Raw genomic sequence first — 17171 nt, 5'->3', positions numbered from 1 at the left:
GTATGGTGTTAGGTAAGAGTCTTGTAAGGACAGGTGATCCTTTGAAACAGTGATAAGGGGAATAGGAAGAACTGGTGAACAAAGGACAAGACTAAGGATTCCCATGCTGACATTTCATTGAGAGTCCGGATAAGATGACTTTTCCTTAGTAGTACTTGGCCACCCAGTATGGACACAGAGGAAGTCAACTGTGAGACAGATCTGGGAATGAGGCTCCCCAGCCATTCTGTAGACAGACGAGGATGTTAAGGAATCAAGTGCACAGCTAACAGAGTGGTCTAGGCTAGTGCCAGGATGGTCTGGGGCTGGTAGTCTAGGAAAATTTAGGGCAACAAAGAGCAGGTTTGGTGGGAGCAGGAGAATAAGAGCTCTACTTTCCCACTTTCATCTCAGCCCTCTTGTGAGAGGCCTAAAAGCCTCTACTTGCACAGCAGCAGTTACTGATGGAAAACCAAAATAAAACAGAGACAGAGAACTCATTATTTCAAAATTCCTTTAACTCTTTTCTTAAAGACACAAATCGTCTAAATCATCCCCCACAAGCCCCTTTAAATTCCAAGACTAAGAACAAAATTATGGTTAAATGTTTAACTAATGTTTATTATAGCTAGCATGTTGGTTTTAGAAAGGTCAAATTTATGATACAATGAAGTAATATTTTTCACATTCTGTGAGTCTATTTTATAGCACACTGGGGCCCACAGTATAATAAATGTCTTCTATTATTTTGTAAGATTCTTGTATGCAAAGCTGTGTAGGGCAGTAATAATACGGAATTTCAAATCAACTGAGCTGGCGTGAACCTTAAGGCGGGTCACTTTATCTTTCAGGACTTCACCCTTCAGACTTGTAAAATGAAGACTAGGGATAAATCTCCAAGTTTCTTTACAGGTTAAAAAAAAATGAGCATAATTTAATATTTTTAATTACTACCGAATCGATAGAGTTACCCCTTTTCTTTTATGATATATTTTTGGTCCGAGCTATAATTTACTGAGTCTCAGTCCTTGATCAGGAACACAAACTCCAAGGATAACACTGTCTCTATGGAAAATAGAATCCATTTTACCACAATTTACTTTATGTTCCAATTTCTCCACTCTCTGCCCACATTTACTCTTTGGAGGCTGCAACTCCAAAAGTTCAGAGATAGTTGTTCACCCTATTGTAACCATGTGTCTCTGTGGAGACTCCATATTATGTTGTCTCCACTGACCCCAGCTCCTGATTTCATGGGTGAGTGCTCTACAGCACCCCTTGCACATTTTAACTTGGATTTGTCATTGAGGGTAATATCAGAAAATGCCTATAAAGCATCTATTCGAATGCCTGAGATGTTGGGGGCTCTCCACAGAATACGCCTGATACGTTGGGCAGCATGATGTATGGGAAATAATCAAAACACTGCCTTATTTTTGTCCCCCATTCAGATGTTTCTCCTGTCACTAGATGAAAACTAAGCAGAACCCATGGCTCACTCTTGGGTTACAGAGGGTCCCACAGTCACTTTAAGTCACAAAATACAGTCTTGATTCAAAATTAAATTGTCTAGTTCTAAGAGATTAAGCAACTCTTCCCTCTTTATTCAGAAGATAACATTTCCTTTCATTCCCTACATGCTTAGGCCATCAGAGTCCAGGAGTGGGAGGGAAAAGGGGAGGAGAGGTAAGGGGAGAAGCAGAGTTCTCATTGGACTGGTGACTGACGCTGTCCCCAGTAAACCCGGCAGGTGCTTAATGCTGACTCTTGCCCTTCTATCAGTTTTCTTCTCTGGACTGTTCTGGAAAATTCCCCATACACATTTTCCTTTAACTAATTCTCTTCCACCTTCAGGTTACCATTTATTGCTGTTCCACCTCACTGTTTTGGGTGGAGCCCAAACCTCTGGCAAGAGCTTTGCTGGGCAGAAAAATCTCAGACCTTTGAAAATGACCCCATGCCACTAGCCAATGATTTCTTAAATAGAGCACATAAAAGATGATAAATAGTATTTCATTAGGACCTTCCAGAAAGCAGGAAAATGTTGCTCCAACTTTAACCACAAGAAAAAGCTGAATAGCCTACAACATCAAAACTTTTCTTGAACCCATCGGAGAAGAGGTCATGGGGCAATAAACTAGCTTGAGATTTAAAGAAAGGTAGATGTCTTACCTTTCTGGTAAGACAGACTGGCTTACCTGAGGCAGAGCCCCTGGGAAGGACAAGGCCATCCTAGAAGGGATAAGAAGATTGCAGGTAAAACTCTGCGATGATCCCATAGTTACACTTTAACAATTGCTGCTGTGGCAGAGTATTAGCTTCTGTATAAAACCCATGGAAGCTACAGACGTAAGGGGCATTTACACCCCTTCACAGGCTTTTCTCTACAAACCTCACAGAATGCTCCTAAGAAAGATGGAGGTCAGGGTAAGCAAGCAGAGGAAGTCCCCTATGGGTGTGCAAATCAGCGAGAGAGGAACAAAACCCTACTGAACAAAAGGCGCTGTGGGTGGGGAGGGATGCAGAGCAGCAAACCCACCAGGGCGCAAGTATAGACTCTTTACAGCTGGGGAAAGGGAACAAAGAAATCTTCCTCTCCTGGGGAAGAAGCAGAGGCGAGTCTGGAGTTCATCTGCCCTGGGGAGGAGGGCACAGCTACTGAGTAGGTCCTGGCCCCAAGACCCAGGGACATAGGTCCTGCCCAAGACTGAGGCTGAACCAAGAAAGCAGAATGCCTCTTCCCCAGCCAGGCTAGCAAGGGGCTAGTAAGAACCTACTGCAGCAGAAGGTGCAAGAGGAGCAAGTCTCTCTCTTGGGCTCAGGTTCACAGGGAAAGCCTGAAGCCTACTCCCACCATAAGCAAAGTACCACTAATTGCCAAAAACTGAAGACAACTGGTGAATGGATAAACTGTGATAAACCCATATCATGGAATACTACACAGCAATAAAAACGACAAAACTATTGACATACACAATAACGTGGCTGGATTTCAAAGGCATTATGCTAAGCGAAAAAAGCCAGACTCAAAAAAGCGCATACTATAATGGTTACATTTATATGACATTTTAGAATAGGCAAACTATAGGGACAGAGATCAGTAGTTGCCAAAGGCTGAAGGTGGGTGAGGTGTTGACTACAAAAAGGCATGAAGGATGGCTGACAGTGATGGAACAGTTCTACACCCTGACTGCAGGGGAGGTTACGTGTCAGGCATTTGTCAAAACTCAGAACTGTACACTAAAAAGGGTGATTTGTACAGTATATAACTTATACCTCAAAGACATTTAAAATTAAAAAAAACAGAATTTCGTTAAAATTAAGAAGGTTTGTTTATGAAAAAACAATGTTAAGAGTGTGAAGAGACAAGTTAGAGATTGGGAGAAAAAAACAGAACCTGCATACAGAATATATAAAGAACATACAAATGAGTAAGAAAAAAAGGCAGGCGATGGAATAGAAAAATGGGCAAAGGACCTAAGTGGCCATTTCACAAAAGAGAATATTCAAATGGCCAATATGCATAAGAAAAGCTGCTCAATATCTTTATTCTAAATGCAAATGAAAATCATAATGAGGTGCCACTACACATCCATCAGCTTAGCTGAAATGAAAGATTGGCAACATCAATGTTGGTGAGGATGTGGAGCAACTGAAAGTGGCTGCAAATTTATACAACCACTTTGGAAAACTATTTGGCAGTCTTTACTAAAGTGAAACACCCATGAGCCTTATGATGCAGCGATTCCACTCCTAGGTACTTATCCAAGAGATATGAGGGCCTATGACCACCATAAGACATGTTCAAGAATGTTCATAGCACCATTATCATAACAGCAAAAACCTGAAAGCAACTCAAATTCCCATCAATAGGAGAACATACTAATAAATTGTGGTACATGTGTATTATGTAGGAAGTACTACCCAGCTATAAAAAAGGACAAATAATTGCAACATGCAACAAGGACGAAACTCACAGATATGATGAGTGAAAGAAGTATAAAAGAGTATATACTGTATGATTCGATTCATATGAAATTCACCAATAAGCAAAACTAACCTATGGTGATGAATTCAGAATAGTGGTCATGAATGGGGCCAGTATATACTGAGAAAAGGCATGAGAGAGTCTTCTGAGTGGTTCTATACCTTGACCCTGATGGTATTTCTATGGGCAGCACATATTTATAAAACTTTATTCAATAGCACACTTAGGTTCTGTGTGCTCTACTGCATGTATGTTTACTTCAAGGTAATACAATAAAAAGAAAATATCACCTACAGCATAGTTTAAGGACTAATGATAATGTGTGCAAAATGAGTATAAACAGACTAGGAGTATATAAGGACTTGTCGTGGCCCCTGACTACCCTCCACCTTTTTTTTTTAGTCACTGAGTGTTCCTAATCAGTCACAGATGGAGAAGAAACACACATTAGCTCTGTAGCCCATGGTAGATAGGGCTTGATGCAGCTTCTATTGCTTTTAGGTCCTAAGCTTATGCAATGTCAAAAGAAATATATTTTTGTTTAAAAAAATGCAGGGAGTTCCCTGGTGGTGCAGTGGTTAAGACTCTGCGCTCCCAATGCAGGGGGCCCGGATTCAATCCCTGGTCAGGGAACTAGATCCCACATGCATGCCGCAACTAAGGAGCCTGCCTGCTGCAACTAAGACCTGGCACAACCAAATAAATAAATATTAAAAAAAGAAAAAAATGCAGAGCAGACATTTTTCCTCTAATGTTTTAAAATAGAGATATTTGTTTCTATATGCTATTAACTGCTATAATATAACATCTACCAGCTTATTTTTTCTATCAAGAGAATATAATTTCTTGTTGTACCATCATCATCCTACCATGTCATTTATCAGTAAATTAATATTTGGGCACTGTATGTATGCTGTAACTCAATACAACTGTGTGTGTGCGTATGCCACATGTATCTTTATTTCTCAACCACAAACAAGCAGTTGGCATTATACTGCAGTTACAGAACTACTAAGTTTCAGAGAGATGGCTAAGGTCACCAACTCCAGGTTCAACAGTTTCATGGGTAATAATATTGTTGGCAATTTTGTGAGGTCCGACCAGTCCCCTGCTCGGGGAATTAGTTAGCTCCCGGGTCCTGTCTCAGCTTCTCCAGTTTGTATGGTTCAGACCATTCTACTCTTTAAGTATGAGGGGGATTGCCAAATCACAACTCCCAGGCATCCTGCAAAATAAGCAGGTCACCTTAGGGGCAACTTTTACCCACTCAAAAATTCACCTCACATTAGCAGTAAGGATTTGGCACCACCCCAAATCATTATTTTCCTTACTCATAAGTTTAAGGCATGATACAATTCATGTTTGGTGGCCCTTCCAACGCTCCTAGAGAGGCCATATTCACATGGGGCCTCCAGAACTCATGCACCCGTGACCAGGCACAGCAGCCACTCTTGTTTTCAGTTCTGCCACTAACGTACTTCCTCTATATTTCCCTGCGAGCGTCAGACACCAGTGCTCAAGCCTCCAACTACAGGGGTTACACACTCAACTCTCCAAGTCATCCTGGAGGTCCCTTGCTGGATCTGAGCAGGAGGAAAACCCTGTCTGCTCCCCCTCTCACTCTGCTGAGTGCTCACACACAGCCCATCAAGCTCTCCTCAATGTTTCTCTTCACAAATCCTCCCTCCTCTTCATAATTTGACCCTTTTTTTAAAAAACATCTTTAATGTGAATGAGAGGTCCATGAGTCTGAAGCAGTGTCAGACATTTACTTTATAATTACATTCTGCATTTTCATCCAGCATCTCACTCTGATGTACAGCATTTGTGGTTGGTATTGGACATCCTCAATCAAAACTTCAATACTCACCTCCTGTTATAGTAACTTCAGGTTGAACTGTATGAAATTGTTGATTGTTCACAATTTTTGATCTAAAAGAATTTCAATTTCATATGGTTTGAACTAACAATTGTATTCAAAATAGGCTTTTTAGAGAAATGGGACTTTAGGTTGGAATTGAACAAAAGGGAAAAATGAATTCTTAAGTGAATACCCAGGCAAATACTAAAGCACCTTCTGCAAAGCGTCTCACCTTGGCTTTCAGATCAGCACACACTTCCTGTTGCTTTTTCCTATCCTTAACCAACATGTTTTCCATTTCATGAGCTGCACAGGCCTCGGCCACTGTCAGCACAGCCTTCTGTATAAAGTCTCTCCTATTCTTACTCCAACTTGATATCAGGATCTTTCGCTGCTCCTTAGCAAAGCGATATTGGTCACAATATTTTTCATGTTCGACCTGAAAAGATAACAGGTGGTAAATGCTTATTATGAAACTGAGCCTACGCTTTATGTCATTGTTACAAAAGTGAATAAAATGAATTATAACCAATGGTTTTGAAAAATAAGGGACAAACATCTTAATAGTAAATACAACAACCAGGACCAAGTACCAGTCCCAGAGTTCTGAGCCCATGGCTAACTGGTGACTGAGGACCAGTCATTAAATGTTTTTAAGTTTTATACAGGATGGAGTCAGACCAGACAGCCCTAAAACAACTTCTACCCCTATACAGCAATGAATCTATGAGCAGAAAATATGATTTCCCCTACATATAATTTCAAAAATACTCCATCTTTAAATCAGCTTTGCTGTATTAACAGTGACTCCAGGTGCTTCAGTTAGATATATGCTAATAAACATTAAAAATTGCCACAATAATCCTGAAAACTCAGTTTGCCCTTGATTACTGAAACAATCAGATGTTCAGACATCTAAACTTGAAGTATTTATAGCAATGACAGTAGCCTTTCCCATCCCACACTCCTGAGGGACATGATATTCTTACATAGGTACCAATAGTTCCTGCTGCCAGTGAATCCCAACCCTGGGAGATTTGAGTCTTGAGGGAAAGAACAGGATGGGAGATAGTAGTTCGAAAAATCTCTGTAGGTGATTCTGAAATACTTATATAAAGGTGTGCCTCCTGCAACTGAGAGTCAGTGCTCTAAATAATTCTTTATTTTGCCAGTATAGACCACATCTCTGAATTTGATACATTACTTAACCCCTAAGTGATGTGAGAAAAGAAGCTAGCAAGCAGCATAAGGTTGGTCCTACCTAAAAAAAATAACTTAGGTATGGTTAATTAAGTACATAATGAAATGGGCTATGGCTTCACTGAAACCAAATATCAGCTTCTAAATTCTGTTTGGTAAACTTCTTAGCTTTATTTCCCGAAGCCAAGAATATGCTTAAAACTTGGCAAACATTAAGGAAGTATACACCATGCAGAAATGCATACTAATTATCCCAATGTAAGAAGTAAATGCAAAAATCTTTATCATATTAATAGTAGGCAAATATATAAAAATCTACACAGTTAAAAATGACAACTGGTCACAGAAGCAAACAGAATCTATAGGGAATAAAAAGAAAGATCTAATTTAGTAAATTAAGAGTTTTGTAAAATCCAGAATGAATTATTATATAACATGTTTTTTACACAACAAGGATTTGCTATAAAATAAAGGTCAGAATTAAAACAAATAATTGGGTGGGGGTTGGTGGGTGGGAAAGGATAAGAGAGGTTGGTCATACTAGTTGTGTGGCCTTTGCCTCAGTTTCTTCACCTGAAAAGTAAGGATAACTATAGTACTTCTCTCATCCACTGTTATGTGCATTACAGGAGTTTACACATGACTGACATAGGATAAATTCTATACACGTTAGTATTGTTACTTGCTTGATTTAAAACAATTACAAAATGCAGAGTATGTGATAATATTTTATAGCATGGCCTATTTAAAAGGTAAGAGTTGGACTTCCCTGCAGGTAACATGGGTTCGAGCCCTGGTCCGGGAAGATTCTACATGCCGTGGAGCAGCTGAGCCCATGTGCCACAACTGCTGAGCCTGCACTCTGAAGCCCATGAGCCACAACTAGTGAGCCCACGTGCCACAACCACTGAAGCCTGCGTGCCTAGAGCCTGTGCTTTGCAACGAGAGGCCACTGCAATGAGAAACCCATGCGCCACAACGAAGAGTAGCCCCAGCTCAACGCAGCTGGAGAAAAGCCTGTGCGCAGCAACGAAGACCCAGCGTAGCCAAAAATAAATAAATAAATTTATTTTTAAAAAAAAGGTAAGAGTCTATGCATGTTTGTTTACATACATGTTTTAAAGTGAGTTACTATGAAATTCACTGGTGACATGGTAACTTCTGTTTCCTTGTCTATGTGACCTTGTCCACTAAAGAATGTAACCATAACTTCCCAGGGAAATTTCAGCCAGGACTCTGAGTTATGAATTTGGGGCATTTGTGTTTAGACCCGTCTAGGGGGATCAAGTGGAGTTGTGGTGGGGATGGTGTAGGTAGGCACCAGCTCCCAAGGCAAGTGTTGGCTTCCCCACGACTAGAAGGACTGAGGTGTGGTAGGCTGTGTGAATGCAGGAGCAGTCACCCCATTTTCAGGCAAGACTCAAAGATGGCAGAACCTCTGAAATGGGCAGGTGAATGTACAGACACCTGGAGGTCAACACTAGCAGAGCAACCCAGGGGACCATGGTGAAGCTCTCTGTGGCAAGTAAGCCACAGAAGAGTGAATGTGGCTAGAGGGATCTCCCACCTTTTTATGTACCACACTGACCTGAAAAATGGTAGACTTTCAAACTATAACCCTATTATTTTCTAGAGTGCAGGAAAAAAATCATTTTAGAGCACCATTTAAAGTATATATATATATTTTGCTCAATAATTATCAATCATTAAAACAATTTAACTTGCCAGCATATAGGGTCCAGCACTCACCAAATCATGCCTCGATTTGTGAGGAAAATGTCTCTGTAACACGTCCAGATACAGAGTCCTTCTGCCACTGAGATCCCCAGGATACTGATCCACAAGAGCCTGGTAAAACCAGTGGTCTTCATCACTTAATTGGAAGTTTCTGGAAGAAATAAAAATGTCACAACACTTTAAGCAATCATGGAGTTTGAGGGACCTCAAACTGTTTAAGCTGTTAGTGAATGATAATGATTATATTAAATAAAGACTTTTTAAAAAATACATTAGCCAAATTAAATGTCTCCTATAGAAAAAGTTCTAAATTATAACACAATGGGTTCTTTCAATCCTTTATTTGGTCTTGCCATGAGTTTCAGGCATAATTTGAAGAAGTTTAACAATGAGACATAATATTTTTAAAATATTTATTCTATCTTGCCTATAACAATATTTTAAAAATTATGACCAATGAATGAAATAATAAATTATTAACTCTACAGATTCAAAAGGAATTTTGCTAATTCAACAAACTTCCTGTTTCTAGACTGGAGGAAAACACAAATGTAGAGAGTCAAATAAACAATACACAAAGGAAACCAAGGCCTAAGGAAGGCACATATTAAGGTTGACTTTAAAAGTAAGTCTAGGGACTTCCCTTGTGGCACAATGGTTAAGAATCTGCCTGCCAATGCAGGGGACACAGGTTCAAGCCCTGGTCCAGGAAGATCCCACATGCTGTGGAGCAACTAAGCCCATGCACCACCACTACTGAGCCTGCGCTCTAGAGCCCATGAGCCGCAACTACTGAGCCCGCACACCACAACTACTGAAGCCGTGCACCTGCAGCCTGTGCTCCGCGACAAGAGAAGCCACCACAATGAGAAGCCTGTGCACCACAAGGAAGAGTAGCCCCCGCCTCACCACAACTAGAGAAAAGCCCACTCGCAGCAACAAAGACACAACGCAGCCAAAAAAAAAAAAGTAAGTCTAAAATTATCTTTTATTTTACCCGCTCAGCTTCTTGCTTTGTGGAGGTAAGACTAGATATTGGTAGTAAAAAGATAACCAGTGGCATTAAATTTCAGATCACTAAAGAAATCATTTGTAACAGGATCCCTTCAAGTCACCTTCCCAATAACATATCCATCATGCTCCAAAACACCTTTTTTAGTTCAGAACTTTCCGAGGTACTGGCCTGGTTTGTGTATTAGCAAAGCCCTATGCAAAGTAAAAAGGTTACAATATCAGCTTGAACTCTAGACTGAATTAATGTTTCTTTATTATTCTGAGTTTATTTGCATATCATCATTCCTGTTTAATAAGTTGGAATAATCAAATACAGATGCAATCAGAGGGAATATTATTAGCAACAAATATTTCTTTGATCCAAGATGGAGACTTGCTATTGTTTATTTCTATCATTGGCCTTCTACTTTAAAGTTAGTTGTGCAATTTAAAGAATTTTTACAGTATGTCCTCTATGCCCTTGAAAAATATTTGACAATTTAAAACAATAAAAACCTCTTTAAATCAGTGACACTAATGGGAATTCTACCATCCTCATCCAACTTACCCAGTTTCTGTAAAGTATTTCATGATACTGATAAGTAGCAAGAAAGAAACAAAATTATTTTTCAAAGAAGATAACCTTCTCTAACAGCTCTATAATAGGAAGAAAAAGTGGGCTGGAAGTGTTCCATTAGGAAGAAGCAAACTCTACATTTCTTCTGTATGACATGATAATATATTGCAGAGAAAGAATTTGAGATTTCATTCACTGAACACATTGAGTGGGGTCTCTCTGAATCAGTTAAGCCAAAGGTTTCTGCAAATAAAGCATCTCAAATAGGAGTATTAAGCCTGGAGAAAGGATTGCCTGAGTGGTTTTGGCATTTAAAACACCCTCAAGTCTTCAGGGACAGTATCTCAGGTCCTCTCTCAAGGAACTCATTTCATTCATGATAACATAAATGCATTTTAATAGCAGAGTTAGCCACATTTCTACATGGCAAGCAATCAGAAAAAGGAATAGACCCAGAGTCGATGTCCTCATTAATGCTTTTAAACTGTTTCTGTAATCAAAGGGACCTGAATACAGTTTGAATTTCCATCTTTATTTGATTACAAGGATAGACGTGTAGGGGTGTATGTGCTGGGGAGGAGGAAGCGACAGAATCTAGGTCCAATAAGCTCTCTGTTCTTTTAAATTGTCATTTATCTATATAAAGGATGCTGTTGGTGCCAGGCTAGATCACCCTGATGAGCTAGAATTTCTATCTTCAAAATGCTGGTAATTCACAGATGTACCTTCCTCCTCTGAAGAACTGTCCTGGGCCAGATGGGAACTGCCTCACCCAGGAGGCTATTCTCCCACCACCTTTGGGAGCCAACCTCAACCAACGACTGGCTGACATGGGGGTACAGAAGGCCAGGCCACTTGCCTCAAGATGAGACCAACTCTGTGATGCCATTCGTGCTCCAGAGTTTCACTGTGGGAGCAAACTGTAACCTGTTTCCATTGAGATCTTCTGCCACAGACATCTTCCCCTCCTCCATCCTGCTTCCCTTACCATCCTTCTCCTGAGAGCACTGCCCAACAAATCACATGTTCTTACAATCCCTGTCTCAGATTTGCTTTTACAGAATTGACCTAAGATAATCTATGAGCAACCTTACCCATAATTGTCAAAAATTATTTAAATTCTTTGGCAAATGGAGAGGTACTTCTAAGCTAATTGTTTTGATGATCTCTCATACTGAATTGTGGTGTAAGATTGTGGCTATCCTCAAAGTGCAAATAGCAAACATTTACAAAAATGGTTTTTAAATAAAAGCACACATTAAGCAGTGTGCATTGCTATAAATAAACATAGCAGCAGAAGAATTTGTGGTACTCAGTACATTTTTATACATTGCATGAATTTATTAATTAGGTACCATTTTAGTGACAACATTAAAACCACTTAAACATATGAAGATAATATAACATTAAAACTACATATTTCAAACCAAGTATGATATGAACAATGATCACATCCGTTTTGCTCCTATTGATTTTGGAAACCTCACATCTCAACAGCTTTTTCCAATTACCACAATTACACAAATTGTAAATCATTTTTCTATTAGATGTAGGATAAAAACGAAAAACATGCTTATAAGAAATGATAGGGCTTCCATGGTGGTGCAGTGGTTGAGAATCTGCCTGCCAATGCAGGGGACACGGATTCAAGCCCTGGTCTGGGAAGATCCCATATGCCACGGAGCAACTAAGCCCATGCGCCACAACTACTGAGCCTGCGCTCTAGAGCCCACAAGCCACAACTACTGAGCCCACGTGCCACAACTACTGAGGCCCGTGCGCCTAGAAGGCAGTGCTCCTCAACAAGAGAAGCCACTGCAATGAGAAGCCCGCGTACCACAACAAAGAGTAGCCGCTGCTCGCCGTAACTAGAGAGAAGCCTGCACGTAGTAATGAAGACCCAATGCAGCCAAAAATAAATAAAATTATATTAAAAAAAACTTTAAAAAAGGAAATGATAATATAAATACTCACAATATTATTATTTTAGAGTACTTATAGCAATTTCCAGAGCTGCTGGCTTAAATTTTGAAGCAAATATTCACATCAGCAACACTATTGGCAGAGTCATGCATCTCCATTAGGATGCTGGCTGTGAGGGAGAAAACTTCTACCACTATATATATATATATATATATATACTGAGTCTTCTGGGTAGTAAAAATCTAAGATGAATATTCAAACATGATAGCCTCTTCACAATAACAAAGTAGCCATTTCCTACTTGGCATCTAAGATAAAATCAAATTTAACGTATCTGAATTTCTAAATTCAAATCTGGACATTTATCTTTTCTAACCTTCATCTTTTCCTTGTAGAAAAAAATATCTATATAAAATAGCAAATTATCCTAAAATTTTGTACTTTAAAAAAATATCTTCAGACAAAAGATCTTTGGTAGGTCTGCAATTTCCATTTTTCTGTCCATCCAAATTTTCTAATTTAAAATGTTTCAGGAAATTTCAGCCTCCAGGAGGATGAGGTATTTATTGCTCAGTCCTTACCCTCCATCCCCCACTGCCAATTGAGGTCCACCAATATCATTTCATCGTGATTTCCCAGGATATGAGACAAAACAGGTAACTCAGAAAAGGAGGACAACAGGGCTGTGAGAATTCAACGAGACCAAGGCCAACTGTCTCCATAATTCTACCTGTTTGAATCGTTACAAAAATCCTAACCTGACTCACAATCAACTTAACTACCAGTTTTCTTCATAATCGTGTTAAACCACTTTCCCAGGGTTCTGGTTCCGTGACATCAAAAGACATTTAGTGGGGTGGGGGCAGCCAGCCATGGCAAACAGCCCACGTAGGGCAACAGGTACCTTAACAGCAGGGACAAGTCTATGAGACTAAACACTGTGTATTCAAACTGGCTGAACTTGTCTTATATTTTCTCAGAGTGAAGGGGGCTTTCCAGCAAAATGGTAATTAGGGCCTCCTGATGCTAGCCGATGCAGTTACCAGCATCTGATGACTACCTTGACTGGCAAATGGCCATAGTGAATCTGGATTGAAGAAAAGCTCTTGTCTCTTCAAGTGTAATGCTATCAGGGGAGTGAGCCACTGGTGAAATAATGTGGATAATAGATGGTTCTGACACAATCTGCTTGTTTGGCAGCATTGGGTCTGACCCTCTAGAAAATACAACTTGACACCACTTTTCAAAGTTGTCTTTCCAAATCATACCCATCCAAACACTGAATCTAATCAGCCTGGTTCCTGAAACTGTCTCCCCAGCTATTCACCACCCCACCCCAGGCCTATTGTCCAAACACAAATCTTTGATTTTCAGCCTGATTTACAGAGGGCCCCCTGGCCGCAGACTCATTTCTGACCAACAGAATCGGCTCCTTAGATGTTGTTTGGGTATGTACGTTGTCTTCCAGGAGATCATTCCCATTTAGCAGTCCTCACTCTCCTGGCTCCCCAGGCTCTGCCCAGTTTACCTACTCAGGTGGGAGTTGACAGCCAGAATAAAGTGGGCTCTTAGGAGTATGGTCAAAATCCACTGAATTGAAGAATCAACAACAACAAAAGTGGTCCAGAAGATAAAGCCAGAACTTGTACCAGCATCCAAAGCCACCTTCTTCTGAGGGGTGACAGGAAAGTGAAAATAGGACCCTCCAGAATTTCTTAGAGGAGAGTTTAGGAATGAGAATCTGGTCAGAAGAGGAGGCTAAGTGATTTATTTGGAAGCTGCAATTGCTATTTTCATAACAAGCACTCTGTATCTGCTTTTGTATCTGTTTTTACTTAGATACTGTTTAAAAGTAGTTTGCATGGAAAGCTGAATTTTTTACTTAGAATGTGTATTTTTTGGAGGTGGAGTAGCTGGGATGGTGACAATACACCTAAACCATCTTTTGTGCCTATCTCCATCCACCACTAGTTTTAAGAGGCAGTATAATTCCTAGTGGAAGTTTAGAAATAATATGATCAAGATAAAACAGCTTGTTAAAAGTAAAATGTAATGGCTCAGCCATCCCATATGCTAGGTTTTAAATAATTATATTCATCACCAGAACTGTAAGGAAAAGGTAATTGTAGCAGACATCACATCTACTCTTGCTCCTGCTCACCATAATCCTAATTTTATTCAAGATTTACCACCTTCCTGCACAGGCCCCCCACTTCAGGGTACGTGAGCCCCATTCCAGCCCCGGGAGTGAATCTTGACTGATCTTAAGCCATTCACAAACATCTGTTCTCAAGCTTTCCATTCCTCTTCCCAGTGTTTGATATAATCATGGACAAAAGGCCCAAAAGGCCACCGAAATGGGAGGAGAAGTCTTCTGGGGGCAAAGGTTTCCTAGCTCTTAAAACAAGTCACAAGGACGAAAAGGTCCCCTTCTGCTTCTGAGCGTGGCAGTGTGGAACTGCTCTAATTGTCTGGCAGAAAGTCATCTATCTACCCTGCAGGAAGGCAGGGCAAGAGAATGCAGAAAACTAGGCCTCACTGTGCTTGGACGTCTCTACCTCTATGCTTCGAATGAAATAAGAAGTCGCTTTATTATTTATGTTACTTTGACTTGGGTTGGGTATTCTCTTACTTTCAGCTAAAGATATCCTATTTGACAGCTGAATGGAAGAAAAATGACTTTTTTAAAAGTCATTTTTTTAAAAAAGTAGCATCCTAATATTGCTTTGGAAGGAATGTACTTCCTAATATTGTAGCATCCTAATATTGCTTTATGAAGGATGTAGAGATTCAAGAGATGCAGATCCAATGTGGCCGGTGACCAACACCTACAGTGACGCTCCTGAGCTGACTGGGAACAGAGAAGTGTTTAACACCAAAGGCCATTTTAAGACAAAAAAAAAAAAAAAGAAAACCAAACAAAAACAGCTCAAACTCAAACAAACAGAATCGGTAAAGAAAAGATCATCCACAAACCCATTTGCTCTAATTAAAAAAAAAATCCTATTGAGCCAAAATCTGCTTCCATGTACCATTTTACTCTTCACTTTTGGGGAGCAAGAATATTTTTAGGTGCAACAAAGTTGAAGTGAATAAAGTTACTTTATATGGATATTATTACTCAATTTTCCAGGTTCAAAAGCAAGAATAATAGAACTGGCTTACTTCTTTGGGATGGGATGAGGAAAAATTTAATTAACAATTATGAGGGCTTCTGAAATTTTAATTGCCACATAAAAACACTTATAATATCACCTCAAACCAACTACCAGTAATCATTAAGAAACTGTAAGACTGGAATATAAGAATGATGGTTCTTTTTCTTAGTTTGTTTTTTCTTAGACATTAACAATGTTCAACTTTATGTTCTTTTATAGGCACTAGTGTTGGAAATAAACACACGGCTGTGAGTGTGGTGATTATAATTTCCTACATTACTAGTTCTCCATAGTCTCAGTTTTAATGATACAGTTTCCTCAAAGGATTATATTTACCCACAGTTGGACTTCAAGGTATAAGGAGTAGGAAAAACTTGTTATTAATTATTGATTTGATATATAAAGTAAGGTATTATAATTTCTCTCATGTAAAAATTTGACAATCCTGTCTATAGAAATTTTAATCTTGTCTTTGCTTATAGTTACACAGATTTTATTATTTAAATAACAAATTCTATCTATATCATCCAGGTTTAAAAATAACATATCAATTGTGCTGGACACAAATCTGTCAAGCTGCTATGTTTCCATTTTCTCCAATCTGATTTACTCAAGATTAATTTGATTTCATATCCACCAAAAAACCAAAAACCTCTCATAAATAACTCTCACCCCATCCTGTAAAACCCTGATTTTTCAGTCTCCTGAAGTATTAAAAATGTATATTTATGCAACATTACACTGTATAGTTTCTATTTGAGGCAATTATATCAAGAAGGCAGTTGTGGGCTACAGTGATCCTAACAATAAAGCCTGCTGAACTAGAAATTTATGGCCACTATTCTTAGATATACTTTTCACAGACATTTAAACAAACATGACATATCAGTAAATACACAGACTGAGTTATTAATTAAGCAAAAGCAAAAATCTAAGACTAATTTTTGGGATATCCTGCAGAAATTGGACCCATTTTTTTTGCTTGATAAAATGTATTCCACCATAGTCAAGAGAATTTAAAATATACTTCATTCCCACAACAAACCCAGAGTAGGTTGAACAATCACCAAGTGTGGCTTTCAGTTCATGATCATAAAGTAATTAAGTATTTTCAATGATGTATTTATTTTAAGAGAAAGCTATGAAATACACATGACAAAAAAATAAAATCACAGTCTGCAATTATTACCTCCCCAGAAGAAATACAAATTCCCAGGTAAGGTTGGACAATCCATGTTGGAATATGCCAAGAGAAAACGGGAGTTGCAGTGATCAAGGACGTTGCTTGAGGGGGTCATGTAAACAATGTGACTAAGTGAACACATTAGTGTTCAAATAATTATGCTCCTGTTTCTGAGCACTTCTCCCCTTATTAACCACCCTTGACATACAATCAGCCCAGATCAGAAATGTAGAACCTCAGACTGGACATGACCAGGCCCTGAATCTTTCCAAAAGTTCTGAGAATACAATCTCAGAGAAAAATGCCACCTGCTAATTAAAGTGTTTTAACTTCCTGTAACTTCATTAAGTAAGCAAATGTCAGTGGTTTATTATGCTCCTTTCCCCCTCCTTCTTCTATCTTTTATTCACCAAGCAAGAGTCACATATGTAAGCATATGTTTATTCAAATATTTTTTAAAGAAAGTCATGTGAGAGACATAGAAAACAAACTTATGGTTTCCAAAGGGGAAGGTGGGGAGAGGGATAAATTAGGACTATGGGATTAACAGATACACACTACTAAATATAAAA

General features: G+C 39.2%; 1 protein-coding gene and 1 non-coding gene across 8 annotated transcripts in view; both read right to left on the bottom strand.

Annotated features, from left to right (window-relative positions):
* CCDC148 (coiled-coil domain containing 148) overlaps positions 1-17171 on the bottom strand; it is a 265676-nt gene that overhangs the window by 122537 nt on the left and 125968 nt on the right. For all 7 annotated transcript variants that reach the window (XM_032638642.1, XM_032638644.1, XM_032638643.1 and 4 more), the window contains 2 exons: positions 8778-8916; positions 6061-6267 (listed from right to left, as the gene is read on the bottom strand). In XM_032638642.1, the coding sequence (XP_032494533.1) occupies positions 6061-6267; positions 8778-8916 (346 nt within the window). The remainder of the gene's footprint in view (positions 1-6060; positions 6268-8777; positions 8917-17171) is intronic.
* Positions 5167-5315, bottom strand: LOC116757236. The gene has a single exon (XR_004350885.1). It is a non-coding gene; the product is annotated as a U12 minor spliceosomal RNA (small nuclear RNA).

Source organism: Phocoena sinus, chromosome 7 (assembly GCF_008692025.1).
Source record: "Phocoena sinus isolate mPhoSin1 chromosome 7, mPhoSin1.pri, whole genome shotgun sequence".
NCBI classification, from domain to species: Eukaryota; Metazoa; Chordata; class Mammalia; order Artiodactyla; family Phocoenidae; genus Phocoena; species Phocoena sinus.
This window is presented reverse-complemented; position numbering and strand designations above follow the sequence as displayed.